Source organism: Trachymyrmex cornetzi, unplaced genomic scaffold (assembly GCF_001594075.2).
Source record: "Trachymyrmex cornetzi isolate Tcor2-1 unplaced genomic scaffold, Tcor1.1 scaffold99, whole genome shotgun sequence".
NCBI lineage: Eukaryota > Metazoa > Arthropoda > Insecta > Hymenoptera > Formicidae > Trachymyrmex > Trachymyrmex cornetzi.
In genome coordinates this window covers 1,777,325-1,791,141 of record NW_017300343.1, presented here as the reverse complement: position 1 = coordinate 1,791,141, position 13,817 = coordinate 1,777,325, and the positions used below count along the sequence as shown (strand labels likewise).

The 13,817-nt window shown below is 37.7% G+C and overlaps 1 protein-coding gene across 1 annotated transcript in view; it reads left to right on the top strand.

The window, feature by feature from the left end:
* The window catches only part of LOC108770258 (uncharacterized), a 111,547-nt gene extending 98,270 nt beyond the window's left edge, over window positions 1-13,277 (top strand). The window contains exons 2-3 of the mRNA XM_018521749.1: window positions 11,648-11,984; window positions 12,326-13,277. Of these exons, the coding sequence (XP_018377251.1) occupies window positions 11,648-11,984; window positions 12,326-12,923 (935 nt within the window). The 3' untranslated portion in view covers window positions 12,924-13,277. The remainder of the gene's footprint in view (window positions 1-11,647; window positions 11,985-12,325) is intronic.
* The last annotated feature ends 540 nt before the right edge of the window (window positions 13,278-13,817 follow it).

Below are 13,817 nucleotides of genomic sequence, written 5' to 3'. Positions count from 1 at the left end.
CCGAAGCGCCCCCCCCCCCCGCAAGTCGCGAGAGTGGGAGTAGCGGGACGACGGCGGAGATAGCCGAGTATCGACGACACGAGCCGATTCGTCCCCACCATCGTTTCGGTCTCCGTTGGCGGCGGCGTTGGCGCTCTATAGAGCCAGCGGACTAGAGAAGACGTACGTCGGGTGGGGATAACATCTGCTCTTAGCGTGATTGCCGTGTATCGATGTGGCTTTATGGCGCGCGGCGCGAGCTGTGGGCAACAAAGTAAACGTATGATCCTTAATGTGCCGTGCCACGGCGAAATTCGAGGCCGTTGCGACGCTGCGTAGCACGCGCGCCAGCGCGCTCGCGGAAGGTCACGAGAGAGTTGTTCCGGATAGCCGGAGCTTCGATTGCTCAAGAGAATCGACGAATGTCTGTTATTTTTATATCGGCTCTCTTACTTTACTGCGACATACACACCGCGGTCACGCACGTGTCAACGATGTGTTTATCTATTCTATAAGTTTGCCAATTCTAGTGACTGCGACCTTCGAAAGAATGATTATATCGCATATCGAGCTTTTTTATCGCTACCAAAGAGAAATTTTAGATATTGATCGTACGAATAAATTATAAGGGTATTATATAAATGTATATGCGGAGAATGAGAGTTGTGTAACAAAACATTGAAATATGTCGTGAGCGGAAAATATTTTATTGGCATCTTGGAGTAAACTCTTCATTGCATTGGTTTCTCTTTTAAAAGGAATGTAATGTTTAATAATATGCGCTAGATAATTACACGGTGTATCGCAATTAATCAATTAAAAGTTTAAAAGCATCAGTAATTCTACATCCATATCGCGCCGCTCTCGTCTCGCCTCGAAATCAACATGATGATTCTGCATTTTTACTGTATATTCATGCATTTGAATGGTATGCGGATCATCGCGTACTATTCAAACATGGAAATGTAATACCTCATCGATTTAATTCATGAGTATGTTGACGATTATAAATTACAACAGTTTTCAGAAAATAAGAATCCCTTACGTTTTACCTTATATTTCTATTATACATAGCATATTTCTACATAACTTAAATAACTTGTTTCTCTTTTTAAAAGAGGCAAATTTGTATAACTAAAATTGATAATTTATTTACCAATTAAAATCTAGAATATCTAAATCTTCGCATATATACAAAGAGCTGGTATTATCTTTTATAAATCGACGATTTGGCTGGCCATGACGCACTTTTTTGGGCAGATTATTTGCGCTGTAATCAGTCTCTGTCGTGAATTATCTGCAAATAATGCGGCGCGAGGTGCGATACGTGAAATCAGTGATTCGGAGAAAGTATTGCGAGCATAATGTCGACGTCGAGGTCGACGTTGGCAACAACGACTTGACGAGACGTTCTACGCTGCTTTCCCGCGTTCTTGATGTTACGGAACCTGCTAGCGACGACGCAATAACACACGCACATTCCGCGCTGCAGCGAATCCGAGCGGATTTCCGCTTTCGTTAAATTCTTTAACCTGTTGCGCGATCTTAAGCTTAAAGACAGCTCAGCTGTTATATACAAGAAAATGAAGCTTCGCAAATCTGTATTTTTGTTTCCAGACGTCTGATAAAGCGTAACTATATTGATACGCACGCAATCAAAACTAAACTGCGACTCAAGTTGAAATATCGGCAATGATAACGTCCACAAATATTTGTCGATGCTGTTTATTTACAATATTCTCTGCATATCACGAAGGCAATGCAAATAGTTACGCAATATATAATTTCTCTATTTTCTTCTACTAAATTTATAATCATAATTTTTTTCTTTATTTGACAAAATTGAATTATTTCCTATTATTATACTACGATAATATTATTTAATTCGCAAAGCGTATATCACAAAATGTTACAACAAAAGATCATAATAGCGCGGTCTATGTAAATTTAAATACTTGCTCACTAACTATACTATACCGTGAAACTTTCATAATTTCTTTTATCGTCGACTCAGTTTCGACGTTTCACAGAACTAAAGTGGTAATATTATGACGAGCTTTTTGATACGTTTAACCAATCGCGTTTTCCTTTTTACTGTTTTCCTCTTTACTGTTTTAACCATTGGCTGACGAAGTAGCACGGCAAATTGTCTGAAAATGATGGATGTTGGAGGAATCTTAAGGGAACAGGGAAAAGTCGCATCCTCTCTTCTCGATGTATCGTGGGAACGGCAGAGAAAACGAGCGGAAAAGAGAAGCTCACGTTAGCGAGTAAAATATAATACCGTATGGATGCGTGAAAAGAAATCTTATTAACTTACAGTCAATCTAAAATATTTTTACTTGCTTGCTCATTTATATATTTATCACGTGAAAATGCTTATATAATTATGAAAGTGATCTAAGTAAAAGAAAGACTTTATTTCACATTTTGTATAATTACAATGTGATTATACCGAATATGGGATAAATTCATTATGTTTCATTTTTTTTTATTGAGACCACATTTATAATTATCGACACATATATGACATCTATATGTTATATCCATATACACGCAGTTACGAAATCATTACACTTATATTTAAGTTTTTGTTTTCGCAAAAATTTTGTTTTTGTTTTAATGCCGTCTACGTTAAGGGCAGTTTCGACCATTATTCACAAGACGGAAGTTGAAGTATTCTTTCGTTAGTCAAACTGTCTGAACTCGGCGATTCCACAGTCTCGTTCTAAATACGATTTTTTTTCCTGTCACATCGATGTCTTCGCTTATTGCAACTGTGAGAGAAAGTCGTTCGAATAGTCACGGCCTATTTAGTCGCGCAGGTCTATACAGTCTCAAACAGAACATATGTACGCTCTCTAAAACAGTAGAATAACGGAACATCCTGGCTATTTTTTCACAAAGACAAGTGAAGATACCAATTATAGATCTTTATAGGATATCGTTATATCATAATTAAATCGTAAGGAAAAAATTGACATTACACTCGCGTCATAATTAAGAGAAATTTTTTCAAGTTTCAATTAAATATAATGAATTTTAATTGAACTTGCGAATAGAAAATGACCAGTACGTAAATTCAACCGATTCTGAGACATGATGATGATTTAACCAAATCAGACAATTTTAGCTAAAATTCGAGCAGGTTCGAAAATTCCGGAAAACGACATAAAACTTCTCTCGTGAGCAGACTCGTTTCCATGTAGAACGCAGTACCGTTCGTTTTGCGAGCTGTTACGATTTTCCGTTCCTTTCCCGGCTTCTTCGTCCTCCTCGCGAACTGAGACACGCCATTCTATTCCAGGATGTCGTATAGGAGCTTCGTTACCCGCGCAACGACAACGAAATTCTTATCGTGATAGAGCCGATATATCGATTGCTCGCATTCCCGCGAAAGGGAGGCTTGGCCTTCCTACGACACTATAGGGGAAATATCTTAAGTAAACGTCGCCTCGGATGCTGATCGCGACAATACGCTTTATTTATTCCAGAAGAGTAAGCTCTTATTTGTACGCTCGCTTTGCAAACTTTACGAGATATTAACAACTACGAAAGCATTGCGTCGATGTACGTCACGTTACAGTGCGTTGAAAAGATTTATTTATTTTTTTTATTGTTTGCAACTACGAGTGAAAGTTCTTGCGTGTAATTAGAGCAAACTTGTTGGAATCCTCATCTACAATCAGAACTATACAGATCATTATTTAGGTCTCTGCTAAATTCGTTTACAGTTTTCTATGCATTTTGAAACGCAACTTATTTAATCAGTTTTATTAAGAATTTTTTCTCTCTCTCCATCTTTCTCTCTCAAAAAATTATAATACACAATTTGAAGTAAAACTAAGGCTGTGAATACATATCTCGGTAATTGTAAATGTAAAATAATAGTGCTATAAAAATATCTCCAATAGATTGAAAAGGTTAAACTTATTTAGCATTATTAAGACAAAAACGAAAATCGTAAAAAATCAACTTCGGCTTAAATGAAACATCTATAAATACAATGACAATCTGTCGATACTACTTTTTACATCAAATGTATGTCTTTCTTTCGAAATGTCAGCGACATTTTTTTATAAATTGATATCAACGTTTTATATTGACAGCTAAGTTTATTATCGTGTAAACCTTTACACTTTTTCTTTAAAGATTTACGAAATTCATCATGTATGATAATTTATCTACGAGTTTGATATGTGTCTGAGCGACGCGTAATATCGATACTTTATAGTCTCCGAAATCTAATCTGTATTGGACTTTTTGCACCGACAGCTTTACGTTTCGGCTCCAGAGTTAAAGTTGGAAGGCTTGTTCTACGAGATTAATACAACATTCAATGATATGTGAGATAAATAGAATATACAGATGTAAATACAGAGATATGAAGGCAGGCGTATTTTAATTAAATCATTGATTTAGTCTTTTAAACGAGCAGATTTGTTGCTTAAACGAATAAATCTGCTTAACGTCAAAATCCGATGTGTATTTGCATTTAATAATATAGTTATTCATGAAGAGTAAGTAATTTTTTTGCGACTTATAATTATACACGATAAATTCTATTCGAACTTAACTAGATTTTATCGTAAATATATACTAAATAATAAAAAATTCTTAAAGAGAAAGTATGAAGATTTACACGATATTAAAATTAGCTGTTAATACGTTGATATCGATTTGTAAAAAAATTATATCGTTGACGTTTCGAAAGAGAGACGTACACGATATAAAAAGTAGTATTGATCCTTGTGCATCGTGTAATTTAATATGTATATACATTTCTTTTTATGTTTCTCTTCGAAAACAAAATCATCGATATTATTTACGTATTTATTTGGAAGGAATAATTGACGCATAGACCTTTATGATAACACATAAAGTTTTATGAAGATTCTTGACGTTTGACTTTCAACTCTGTCGCGCATATCAGTTACTTTACGACGCACTTGAAACCGCTAGTTAATAACCCATCAGCCAGCCAATGTTTAAGCGTACGTTCATTACACGGAATGTCTAGGAATTATCACCCTTTATCGTTATATAATTTCCTCATTCTTAAAGTAAGAAAAAAAATATAGGAATTACAAATTAAGAAGATACAGTAATTTCAACGTTTTAGAAGCAATTATTAATCCGTTTGTACAGATAAATATTTAAAAAAAAGTAATTTAAACTCTGCAACAACTTTTTCATTATTTCAGTTATGTAAACAAATAGATAAAATGCCTTTTCAATGTTTGTCTTATTATGGATATTCAATATTAATTTAAAACGTTTGTAAGCTTTGCTGATTGCGATTAATTTTCCAATACACACGTTGAGCATTCATTCTTCAAGTAAATTTCCGTGCGCCACATATTATTTCCTAATTACTTAAATAGGTATTGACTCAAATGTTACTATATTTAATGTGGCGTAAATTCCGAAACAACGCAACGTTAATATGACTTTGGACATAATAAGAAATAGGTAGATAGAGGGGGGGGGGGGGGGAGAGGAAAAAAAGAGTCCCTCTTGAAATGGACAATACGACGGTAACGTCACGCCAACAGCTAGCACTCTCGCGGATCACCGTCCGCGAGATTTATTTATAAGCGCGGCGATTTCTTTTTATCCATTGCATTCCTTCCAAGGCCCCGAGAAACGGAGAACGGATCGGGCAACGGGCCGTCGTCATGGCCGTTCGTTCATTCCCGCGTGTAGTACCGCGCGAGATCGCTTTCTATCTCTCTCTCTCTCTCTCTCGCTCGCTCGCTCGCTCTCGAGTCTCTCTCGTTCAATATGGCACCGCCCGCCGCCACCGCCGCCGCCGCCACTACCCTACCACCACTCTGCCGACGCTGCCGACGCCGGACGTCTCTCGTTTCGGCGGAATATCGATAGCGTACGTCGACCGAACGACGGGGTACGCTCGAATAACGCTCACGAATTATGAGCTGCCGCCCTACACTACTACGCCGTTACGTGATTATCCGAGTTATCCGGAGCATACGTAATATGGCTATTGACTGGCGCGCTCCCCGGATGCAAGAGTGCAGCAAAACGCGGGACATTCCGTTCTCGCTGCATCACGCTTTTACTAAATTAGCTCGATTACTATCCAGCTTTCTCGTGGAAAGTGGAGAAAGAATTATTAAACGTTGTACAAACATCCGCGCGCGCGCGCACGATGTCTGTGATACTTGAGAAGCGGCCAGGTCTATACATGTCGGATGAAATATCATCGTAGATTAGATATCTATAATAATTACAGTCACTCTTCAAAAATCTCTCGAGATATATATATGTGTGTATCAGGTTCTATTAAAGTGATTTTAATTCGCAACTTAAAGTCATTTACGTTTGAAAAACTCAAGTTACGTAAAATTGGAAAAAAGTATCAAGATTTCTATTGCAACTGTAAATATTTTTCTTCGCAAAAGTCTCGATTCTCGGAACTAATGTTTCTGCAATTAAATTTTTCGAAACACATACAAGTTTCTATCTCGTTAAGATGCAATGAAAATACACCCGGTATAATGGTGGTGCGAACATGGTTGCAGTGAGAAACATCGTTTACGGTTGTGCACCGATCGAAGCTCGTATTGTGGTTTTAGGAGGGCAGTTCACCCCATTGCTGCCGCTTTCAAACAGTTGTGACTAAATCGACATTGTTACTAAATCGCCATTAACTTTTGGCAAGTGGTATGACCAGAGTGTTATTTATACCACGAATACATAGAGATATTGCTTAAAACAATTCGATTCCGCAGTACACAAACTATTAGAAAATAGGTATATTAATGTCGCATTTCGTTCCTGTATAGATTTTGCTCCGTTTAACTTCAATGAAGATATAATTGGATTCATTTTTCATTTTTCATAATTGTACGTTTATCAAATGTATATTTGATTCCATCTGTTAATTAATTAAATATAATAAGTCTAATAACTATAAGACTTCACGAACAATGTTATTGTTGATGCCTTTTTTAGAGGTGCTGCTCTACTTACACTTATAATTTTATATCTTGCACGTCGATAAAGTTTGTTATTATTATTCATTTATTTTATGTATTCTCTAAATTCTTTGGAGTGGAATCTCATTTCAAAGAGTGAAAATTAAGCCAGTCTTGAAAAAGAGTGGCTCAATTTTCAATCTTTAAAAGTGAGATTTCACTCTTCAGAGTGAGATTCTAAAAGTGAGAGACTCTAAAAGTTTTAGAGAGTGCGTATAATATCTTTTCTATTTTTTCATAATAAATACGTGAGTAACAAAACACGAGAATACGAGATATATTATTTCTGAATATGATTCAACGCATTTTTATTTGGAAGATTAATATCGTTAATTAACCATTTGCTATTGTTCTCTTTCGATGGCTCAATAAGAAGACGCGTGTAAGGGAATCTAAATTTAGTCGAGTTCTGAGCTTTGTTTAATTGCCAAAGACACTACGCGACGATGATAAATATCCAGTGCGTGACATGACACGCTTCTTTCTTGACGAAACGTGGTCGGGAATCACATTTTTTCACGTATTGTTCTTGAACAATCAATAGTTTAACAACTCGATATCATTATTAAACATTGCGTTAGTAATAGCTGTGTGAATTATCCTCTGTATATAATATTTAAAAGTTAGTTCTAAAAATTACTTGTACAACTTGATTTCATTAATTTCATTGCTTTTACTTATGTTTTAAGCAACGTTAATCGCAATTCACGATCGAAACGTCGTAAAAAACATATCGATGCGATACAAATTTTTTATAATTGGAATCTATTTAACATAACCGGATTGCAAAATTCCAAAACAAAATTCCGCTTATCCTCTGCCAATTGGAGCAACTTTACTCAAATCTTATTGCGACGCAAAGTACGATAGTTATACGATCTCTGACCGTTTGAGTTTAATCGGAACGCCTTTAAAGAAAAAATTTCTTCTTCTGTACGTCGTTACTGATAAATCTTCAAATTTTAGAGATTTAATTTATCTTTTAAATTCAAACAAAATTCATCTATTGCATTAAGACGATTAAAGCGAAATTAACAAGGACTGTAGTGACGAAGAGGAATGCGCGAGATCGGCAGGATGACTACAATGTGGTAGCATATGTAAATAAATGACTGGGGGAGAGGGGAAAGTTGGATGGGCGATGGTCGTGAAGGGAAAGGGTGAGGAAGAACTCCGGAGCAGGGATCGAGGGTTGGGGGAGGGGGGGGGGTAGAGTTTGCGCTTGCAAGGCGGACTTGGCGCGTCAGGTTAGGTAACGCGTATCCATGACGGTTTTTCCCCCGCGGAGAAAGTTAGTCTAGGCGCACTTCGACCGTAAAATCGCTTCTCGGCGTACAGCGTCCCCTTCTCCCTCCCCCCTCCCTCTCTTTCTCTCTCTTTTTCTCGTAGGACTACTTATCTAATCAAACATTTTTCCTAATTTCGTATACCGTTATTCCGTTCTAATCCTCTTTGATTCTACGTGAGAAAGATTATAAAATTTGAATTAATTGATGGTTTCTCACGAGTCGTTTTGCGTGGCATTTTTTTCAATCAGATCAAGACGCGAGAATTTATGAGACAAGTTTATAGCTTTCACTTGTTTCGTTATATTCTCGTTAAATATTTCTATTATATTTTAATTTTTAATTTTACTTACACAGACACATTCATATTTAGATACATTATACAAAATCCGATCACTTTTTCATAGGCTACTCGATATTCGACGATCATTGTATAATCTTCGTGGCTTGAAATTATTCCGACGATATAATACAAAAACTAGGGGAATTTTTCTCTCTACTTTCTCTCACTATCGCGTCATATTCTGCAAGAATGAGTAAATCTTCCTTCCTAAGATCGCACAATACTCGCATTTTTGTGATATAACCCTCGACTTTCAATCGTATCTTTTTATTCGTCAAATTAACTCTATATAACATCAAAATACGAGACTTGGTTTGGTAAGACACCTCATTTTCTAAATGATCGAAACGCGCTAGATTTATTTATTTGACTTTATCTTGCATTTAGATTCTCGCATAAATATATAAATCTTTATATATAAATTATATATTGTTTTCGCGTAGTTTCTCAGAATTTAATCATTTCTCGTATTTTATTCGATCCCGCTTGCCGACAGCCAGTGGACAGAATATAAATCTCGCGCGTGTAAAAGTCGTTTATGATTATAGTTAAATCACTCGAAGAGGCTTGCTTGCAGCTTTGCTTTCGAGAAACGATCGTAATTGTTTTCGTGGCCGCGTTGGCACGCCGTCGTTCTCGAGAGAGTCGAAGAATCGAAAAATCTCCGACACGAACGATTGGTTTAGCAACAAGTGCGGCGGCCACTGAATTCCTTGGACGCGACCAGCTTGGCGCGATGGCCATCTTTGTAAGCGCGCGGGGAAGTACTCGACGCGACATCTTTCAGTAGCGTAGCGAATCCTCGCTTTCGGCGATCATTTCCGGGTACGCGCGCGAAGTGACTCAAACGCGGTCATTCCTAGAAAACAGTTACTCCAGACTTGATGTATGACACAGAGCGGAAAACCCGACGCAAGTCACAAAAGCTTTGAATGAAATGTTGCAAGTTAATTAACTATTACAATTTCTAATGCACTTGCCTTATAGATGTATGAAATGAAAATCGATCTCCGCGAGCCTTGACACGCTCGTTCTAATCGGCTTTCTTGAGGTGCGTGGCGTGTACGCGATCTATTAAGATCTATTAAGAAAGACTTTCTACAAGAAAACAGATGACCGTGACTATCGGCTAATCTCAGTGGAACGGCGGATTAACAATTTTCACGCGAAAGTATAGAATTAGTCAGAAATTGGGAATTAGCAAAGATCGCGAACGAACGTTACTTAGTCTCGTCGAAAACCGGAAATGATCTCACAATCACTGGGAAGTAAATGAATGAGTTTTACATATTTGTCCACGAAAACATTCTTTGAAACTTCATGAGATTGAGAAACGAGAGGTATTTTGTGTCTGATCGATTTTAGTTTGTACAAATTTCTCGCAAGTTCGACGAATAAATCATATACTATATTTTATTATTTTCCAAAATGAAATTTAAACATTTGTTCTAAAAAGTTGAAAGTGTGTTTGTGAATTTTTAGAAATTTTTTGAACCATTTTAAGTAGATGAAAAAATAGACGGCGGATTTTGGATGATGAGGCACTATTTTGTGCCTGGTACCGTAAGGGTTAATACAACGGTATCAAGATACCTTTCATGCCTTTGTTACTTGATATTCAATATTCTATATTTTACCTTAAGCCCAAGGTAACGTCAACATTACGGAAATGTGCGCCAAGGCTTAAGCGTCGTAAAATTAACGCTCTTGCACGCGAATGGAGTAAATAATCTTTTCTCGAAAACGTTTGGATACACAAAAATCCGGGAAATCTTAAAGATTCAAGAAATCAAACCTATGAAATTTCCACCATAATCAAAATAATCGACGATGCTGGCATCCGTTGACGCGATTTCACCGAGCGAAGCGCAATGATTCGCGAAACAAGTCGATGCATTGTCGTCATCATCATTGTCGTTGACGACAACGACGACGACACGATTATAAAACGCTGTGATAACGGTACGCGTATTTTCTCCCCTTCCGACAACGAAGCGATGGAAAGACGGAAGCATCGCCGTGTAACTGGGTCAGTCGCAGACGACGACGATGACGATAGGGGAAAAGAAAAAGAGACCTCTCGTCCATCATTGGCGTAGTACGCGTAGTAGCGCACTACACGTAAGTGCGTAAACGCGTATTTACGTACCGCTAACCTGCCTTCTAAAGCCGCTTGCGTGTTTTACCGTCTCCATGTACCGTTATGGGACGTTAGAGTTAATCTCTCTTTCTCTCCCTCCCCCCCCCCTCCACCCCCTCTTTGTGACAAATATAAAAATGTTTTGATGCTGCGTGTAAAAATTTCTGTTAAGTTGTAAATAGTAATGAGATACATTATAACGATCATGAAGATCTATTAAAACATATAAAGGACAATATGTTCGATAGAATACTCTTTTGTGGAGATACTTTATGAGTTTATGAAATACAATAAATACACTAAATGAATTGTTGCATGCTGAAATTGTTTACTCAATGAAAAATAAACTGGCATTGGACACCCAGACAACATGCCTAAAAGATGTCATAAAGACATCATAAGGAGGTCATCTAAACAATGTTGTTTAGACATCCTTTTTAGATTATTATGATTCACTGAATATTTTTACTATAATTTTAGAGATATTGATGCGAGTGACTGACTGTTGAATTACTAAAAACTAGTTTCGATAGTTTTTAACCGACAATTTTTAATGACATTTATCTATTATCTGTAAACACATCCGTTTACAAATATATATTAGATACGATAAAAGTTCACGAGTTTCATCTACTTCTTTCATACATAAAAAAAGTATAGTCTCTAGTAGATACTCTTATCATAAAGTAGCGTTTCACATCGCGCAGTACTTTGTATTTGATTTCGTCGTCGCGAGAAAATATCGCTTTCGCGATATACATATAAGGACATGTGTATTTGGAAGTGTATAACAAAAACACTCAAGTCCTCGAGCCTAGTTTTAATGGATAATATAGTTATGAAGATAGTAGTAAAAATAACAATTGTAATAACAGCTGTGTCCTTTTTGATTTTGCAGATTCTAAAATGAGATTAGAGGAGGATCTGGTGATCCGCAGGAGCCGACCCACGATGATCTCCGCCAAATATCGCGCCCGCGAGGAACGTCGCCGTCTGCTCAAGATTTCCGCCGGCAAGCTGAGGAGGATCGAGGATCCTGAAGCGAGCCTGTGCCGATCGGTTCTCATAAATAACGCGGTACGACGGCTGCAGCGTGAAAATCGGGACGAGAAGACACGGAGTTACGGTACACTTCCAGTAGTGGCGTCATACATGGACGACGCTAGCAAGGAAAATAACATCGCCGGGAGTCTCATCGCCGACGTAACGGACGAGGAAACTTCTTCTAGGAAAAGGTATGACACTGGCCGAATACAATAATTTCGCATAAATTTTACTTTAATAGAATTTTAATTATAATTTTCCTTTTTTGCATACAACTCTAAAAAATATCGGTGTGGAGTTAACGTCGGTGTCTATATAATTCTCATCGTGTTGGTGTTAATATTAACGCTACGTAGTGACAATTATATATGTAGATACTATATGAAATTAGATCCATACTGATACTTTTTAGAGTGTGAATTTTCTGGTAAAGAATTCTTCGAATAGTTCTTTGTTTCGAATTTTTATCATAGAATAAGTGCAATTTTTGCAAACTAATCCTCATATCGACATTATTTGTGATGAAACGTAGGTTGGCTGACGATTCGAGAAATGATGAACTCAATTCCAAGCGACATAGGCACGATGACTTGGACTTGCAAGACGACGTATTCAGTGACTTCTACATCTTGCCACCGACGCCACGTTTGCTCTCGCATATCGATGAAATTCAGCCAGAAGCAGTGGTGTCCCATCATAACGGCAATCACCATCTGGGCTTCCCGGAGGATCGCTTGAGCGGCGGCGTGGCTGACGTGCGATCGAACGGCACGATCATCAGCACAAGTAGCACCTCCACGACGACTAACGGCATTGGAGTCGACAGCGCGACAAGCTGCCATTCCGTGCTCTTCCCCGTCGTCGGAGATCTCGACGATACGAGCGTACAACTCTCGAGATCAGGAACCGATATGATGGAGGTGGCCGACGTAGTCGATCCCGATCGGCTTTGTGACTTTTCTAGATTCGCCGACTCGGCGAAGACGCTGGAAGAACGACTGGCCGAGCTGCAGTCTTTGGATGAGCATTTCGACCTTACCAAGTTCGAGCGTAACAACAATCAGAGTTGCGGCCGCGCCTTCCATGACATACAGACCTTCCACAGTCTCGTGCCAGGTCTGGAAACTTAGACGACGGTACTATATCTCGAGCCAACGATACTGCAGGACACCAACGACGACGGTGATGTCAGCTTCACGACACACAGAGTAGCTTGATGAGGAATCACTTGTGAATCTCGCGTTGGCCTTACCCTCGTGCGCTCGTAGATGGAAAACGCGTGATCAAACGCATGCCGATGCGTTAAGTTTACTCCGAAGAATTTTTTTACCGTGGGCAAACAGATGGGCTAAATTGTATATTGGACGTGTGGTATTCCACTATTCATCTATTGACATTAGACCCGCAACAGAAATTTTAAAAGAACGTGCAAAAAAATTTAGAAATATCCAAATTTCACTGATTAACGACAAGGGTCGACAAAAAGTTAAATTTCGAAATGGAATATAACAAAAATAACATCTGTTGTTACAATGTTAGTAAGATTAAAAAATACAATTGATTGTTACTAACATTTTCAACTCAATATCGGAATTATAATTGAAAGTTTTATTATTTAATCTTAATTTGTTGCTACTTTAAAGATTCAAATTAAATTTAGTTATCAATAAATAGATGATATTAAGTAATGGGTATGATAGACGATACCGCCATAATATATGCACGGTATTTCGGTCATATCATATATTGCCTGCAAGTCTGACTCATGCTGGTAATAATCTACTTACAGCACTGACTCAATGTTGAACGCGCAGCCACACGAGATACCTAATAACACAGTGAATGTACACCACTCTTTAATTAGCCATTTTGTTTAGCAATAATCTTAGTGAGAACGTGTTTTATTAATTCAACGACTCATATACACAGAATCATGAATAAATTTTTGTATCATTTGTCATTTTAATATGATGATATTGCAAAATTAAGAATTGGTCTTTGCAGTGCGATTTTATATTGGCAAA